The sequence below is a fragment of the Eucyclogobius newberryi genome, unplaced genomic scaffold (genome assembly GCF_026437365.1).
Source record: "Eucyclogobius newberryi isolate DKJ021-1_F unplaced genomic scaffold, fEucNew1.0.hap1 SCAF_4, whole genome shotgun sequence".
Taxonomy (NCBI): Eukaryota; Metazoa; Chordata; class Actinopteri; order Gobiiformes; family Gobiidae; genus Eucyclogobius; species Eucyclogobius newberryi.
In genome coordinates this window covers 8,986,261-8,991,088 of record NW_027316056.1, presented here as the reverse complement: position 1 = coordinate 8,991,088, position 4,828 = coordinate 8,986,261, and the positions used below count along the sequence as shown (strand labels likewise).

Sequence of the window (4,828 nt, the reverse complement as noted above, 5' to 3'; positions counted from 1 at the left end):
TTTGATTTAAAGGTGGTATGGATGATTTGTTTCAGCAATTTTTTTTATCATATTTCCTCGTGGCGTGGATAAATCATTTGTCCTGCCACGTATCAATCATAAAACGCACCTACCGCTCACCTGCAGCCGCATCAGGCTCATCCCCACGTTTCCGCGTGCCTAAGCGCATGGATCTATCATAATATAGTTCCCTCAGCGTACGGGGCAAAATGAAGACGGAGAAAGTCTTCACTTCTATTCGAGCTGACGCAGAAGTGGACAGAAATCTACGGGAGACGAGCGATGCGATGCGCTCCGTTGCGCTAATAAACAAATGCACGTGTGTGCTGTATCGGTCCACACGGGGGAGTGCGCATGTGCACTTCCGCCTGCGTTCTCAAATCGCCGAAAAATTGTCCATACCGTCTTTAACTGAATGTTGTGTGATGCTTTTTCTTTTTTTGTTCTCCCTCTCTCTATGTTGTGGTATATTTAGTTTTATATATACCAAAAAGAAAAAAAATGTATTGAGAAAGGTCATTTCTGTTCAATTTACAGTCAGTTTGACAAAAGGGAGGGTCATGGGATGGACAGCTTTGAGGTCTGAGCTGGACTTAGTTGTTTCTCACACCAGTGGATCAAACCAGTACAAAGTCAAGTTTTAATTATTTTGTTGTGAAAGCAGTTACACACAATAACATGAATAACACGCAATAACTAAAAAAAAAACAATCAAAATAGAAAGTTGCCGTATTTGACAAGTTCATCAATCAATGTTTGATTTGTAAAAAAACATTTTGACAGTTAATTAGTTGTAATCCAACAGTAGCAAACAGGGGCTCATGTTAGCAGTGGACTTTCATCTGACAGATGGAGGGGGCACCATAGCTGCAGGGATAACTGTACCAGCCTTGACCAGCTGAAAAACAACAACATCACAACATTATAAAGGTCTGGAACTGAATATAATTTATCAAACCATTAATACACCCTAACCATTTGTACCCCTCATGTGTAGACTTCTGTTTGTGCTCAAACCTTTCCGCCATCTCTTTTCTCAATGTCAAGGCCCCAGATATTTTCAACACAATCTTTCATTCTGTCCTTCATAACATCACAATGTCTGAAATCCAAGCACCAAAGATGATCCTTTAAATACTTGACTCACCCTGAGTGTCCATCCTCAGACATTTGTGGGTTGAACCGGAGCCTCCGCTCTTGAAGTTATTGTAATCGAAGAGTGAGCCGTCGTGCCACCTCCAGGAGCTCTGGAAAACACAGATTATTTCACAATAAAAGCTTACTCAGAACTAATTGTTTGTATGAGTTTGTTTATGCGGTTTCTTTTCAAATAACTAATGTTTTCCAATAAATATATTCTGAATTGCTAAAGTGTTGTGTGTCGATAAACAGAAAACCGCTGATGACTTTGCAAAGTCTGTCGGCACAACATGAAGTTATCATCACTGGAAATACTGTGGTTTATCACAAAGATCAAGTCAGCGTTGGTAAGAATGTCTGGTTTTCTGTTTCTATCTGCTTTCTGCCATCTTGTATTCACCTGAGTCTGTGTTCACTCTACAATCACCTCACTCTCGTTCTGAGAGCCAAAAGCCAGACCTCACAGTGTCTGCTTTAGATCTGGAGCCAGTACAGTTCAATAAAGACACTTTGGGACCGTCCCGATTCATTCCAAAGTGAACCAGTGGAAACAAGCCTTCAAATGATAGAAACTGTTCCTTTGGTTTCCCGCACAAATATCACAATGAATGACTCACTTCAAAGTGGAATCCTCCGATCCAGGCGGAGCTGTAGCCTGCGGTGCCCACCATGTACTGGAAGTGGTTGTACTCCAGAGGGCTGTGCACGGCCGCCAGAGTCGCCTCGAACGCTGCACAGTTACTCTGCACAGACACCAGGAAAAACACTCACTTCATTGACAGAAGAATCACTCAAAGTAAGACGAGTGCATTAACTACAGCAACGTGGAGTGCTGTGGCTGTTTTTACTATAACCCCTGATATTCCATATGCAATGTGAACATGATCTGCTTTTCTTTCTTTAAACAGAAAAGACAAACACTTCTACAACGGGGATTACGTCTACTTTTTTTTTAACAATGGAATCCTTTTCTCTGTCGCTATAAAAGAAAGTGTCCGACGTCTCCTTAATTGTGACTTTTGTAAAGTCCACTACCGATGTGCCAATTCTACTTGTATGTCCTAAATAATGTGTGTGTTTTTTTCAATTTTAAGTGATTGATTTTATTTAATGGTTTTGAGATGTGTTTTTTTGTCTCTTAATTATTTAATTGTCTTTTTTTCTGTTTGTTGTTGTATTAGTGTTATTCTCACATTTCTCTCATTAATAAAATAACTCGTGCTGCTCTTATCGTTAATGAAAATACTATGAATTTATTTTACCACTGCATCTCTCCAGGTGCGGGAGTAAATGTTCAGGAAATAGCAGCTCCCGCGATAAAAGGTCCAACCAGGAAAACAATACTGAGAGTGAACTGAAAATAATAATAATAATAATAATAATAATACAACAACAAATGAAAAAATGATTATGGAGTCAACAAAACAACACATATGGCTATATTTAAATGTTTGTGGCTGCACCTTCAGGGCTCAGATCAGGCAGGTTCTCCACAACTTCTGCAAAACAAAAACATTCTTATAATTTTATCAATGACTTGAGCATTTTTTTAAACTAAACTGAGCAGCTGAAGTAATGATTGAAGCCAAATTCAAAGTGCCAGAGTCGGGATTTGAACCTGTGATGCACGAGATTCAAATGCATAACGTATTTACTGCACCACTGCTTAAACAGACGGTCCTGCTCTGTTGGAGCTGTTAGTTTGGAGTTGGTTTCTCCGCTCACACAATCACATGTTCAGTGACAAGTTAGACCAGGGGTGGGCAAACTACGGCCCGCGGGCCACATGTGGCCCGTTTGTCTTCATAATCCGGCCCGCCAAACATGCCAAGTTTTTTTTCCTTTTTTGCCCTCAGGCCTCTGTCTGCACTTGTATCTTTAATAAAAATGACGTGAAATGAATTAAATAATAGATTTAATAGCCTATATTTGACAGAAAAGTGATATTTTATTTAATATTTAATTATTTAGATTTTTTTTTTTCACACCAATGATCACGGGCCGGCCCTCCGCTACTTGCCTGGATTCGAATATGGCCCTTTGAGAAAAATAATTTTCCACCCCTGATTTACACTCATCAAATAGGAAGTGAGCATGGTGCCAACGGTGGGACTTGAACTGAAGAGCCTCTGGTTAGTGGGTGCACATTTCTATTCACCTGGTTTAGGCTCCTGTTGGACTTCCTCCATCTGCACCAGAGTCATTTCTGCAGGAGCCGCTGAGAGGAGAAAGCATTGGACATAATCAGAGGTGAGCAATACATTGAAATGTAGATAATATCGTATAATGTTGTTTTGCAGATGTGCTAAATATGAACATCCAGTTTATGGTTTATGGTTAAAAAGGTTTAAGATATTTCTGCACTATTGTGATTTTACAGACATGTGTCTGATTATTAAACCTCAACTGATACGTTTAAAGGCATGTTTTAGTACATTTCTTTTGGACTGACATAATATCATCTGAATATTTTAAAATGATAAGTGGAAATAACTCACATTGTCTTGTAAAGTTAGAACAACACTGTAAGTTACATTTATGATTTCAGCTCAGTTACTTTCATTACATTAACAGTAACAAAATTAGCACCTGATTTTCATCAATAAAAGAACTATTATGAATAAAAATAACTTAAAACTTAAAAGTTGTGCTGTTTGTGAGTTGAACTATTATTTATTATAGTGCCTGAGGCTGGAGTTATGATGTCAGGTCTTTAGCGTTTCAAGAATGAACCGGTCACCCTCTGGTTACCGGGTGAACCTCTCTGCTGCTCTGTAAGTGAATTCTATTCACCTGGTTTAGGCTCCTCCTGAACCTCCACCTTCTGCACTGGAGCCTCTTCTGCTGGAGCCGCTAGAAGGAGAAAATGATCATTTAAAAGTCACGGAAACACATTTTTCAGATTTACATAATAATATTTACATAATCCACAATATGCACTTTATTTGGATCTGAAAACATTGAACATCTTGTAATACATTTTCCTCTCACATTTATGTAAGTCAACTATACAAGAAATATGAGCTTTTTTTCACCTAAAGTCTCGCCTTTGATAAAATAAACATAGAATTTGGGATTATTTAAAAAAATGATTTGAAAGTAATGAACAAATGTGTTTGGTTTTATTACCTGTGGCTTTTAATGCGACGGCTGCAAAAAGGAGAAACACTACAACATTCTTCATCTTTAACCCTGCAGGAAAAACATGTTCACACATTTAGATTCAGAACAATACTATGGTTATGTTATAGTTATTATTATTATTATAATAAGGGAGTGTCTACAGAGCCGCGGCTCTGTAGACACTCCTCAGGGTGAAAACCACAGTTTAAATCCTCTCATTCATGAGTTGAGTTCAGTCGAGCTGGTTCATCTGATTCACCTCTTCACCGACTAATCAGGGTAAGAAACCCATCTGAGCATTTGACCCGTAATCAGGAGGTCCCAAAGGATTCATTTGGTCAGTTTGGGCTCTCAATGTTGTTTACTTAAGTAAAAGTATAGATAAAGCATGAAACAAATACTCAAGTCAAAGTAAAAGTAGTACATAAAAATCAACGTCAGTAAAAGTTTAGAAGTACTGGTTTAAATAGTGTCTAAAAAGGAAGAACTATTTTGGGTTTCTGCCACACTCCCACACTTTATTATGTGAAAACTTATGTATTTATTAAGTGAAAACAGATTAAAA

At 38.3% G+C, this 4,828-nt stretch overlaps 1 protein-coding gene across 1 annotated transcript; it reads right to left on the bottom strand.

The window, feature by feature from the left end:
- Window positions 1-783: 783 nt before the first annotated feature.
- LOC140377554 (ladderlectin-like) lies at window positions 784-4,324 on the bottom strand. Its single transcript, XM_072463000.1, has 8 exons — window positions 4,270-4,324; window positions 3,934-3,993; window positions 3,299-3,358; window positions 2,604-2,639; window positions 2,403-2,494; window positions 1,758-1,883; window positions 1,148-1,247; window positions 784-898 (listed from the first exon to the last, which is right to left on the bottom strand). The coding sequence occupies exons 1-8, from the start codon at window positions 4,322-4,324 to the stop codon at window positions 825-827; spliced, it is 603 nt and encodes a 200-aa protein (XP_072319101.1). The 3' UTR covers window positions 784-824.
- Window positions 4,325-4,828: the final 504 nt, after the last annotated feature.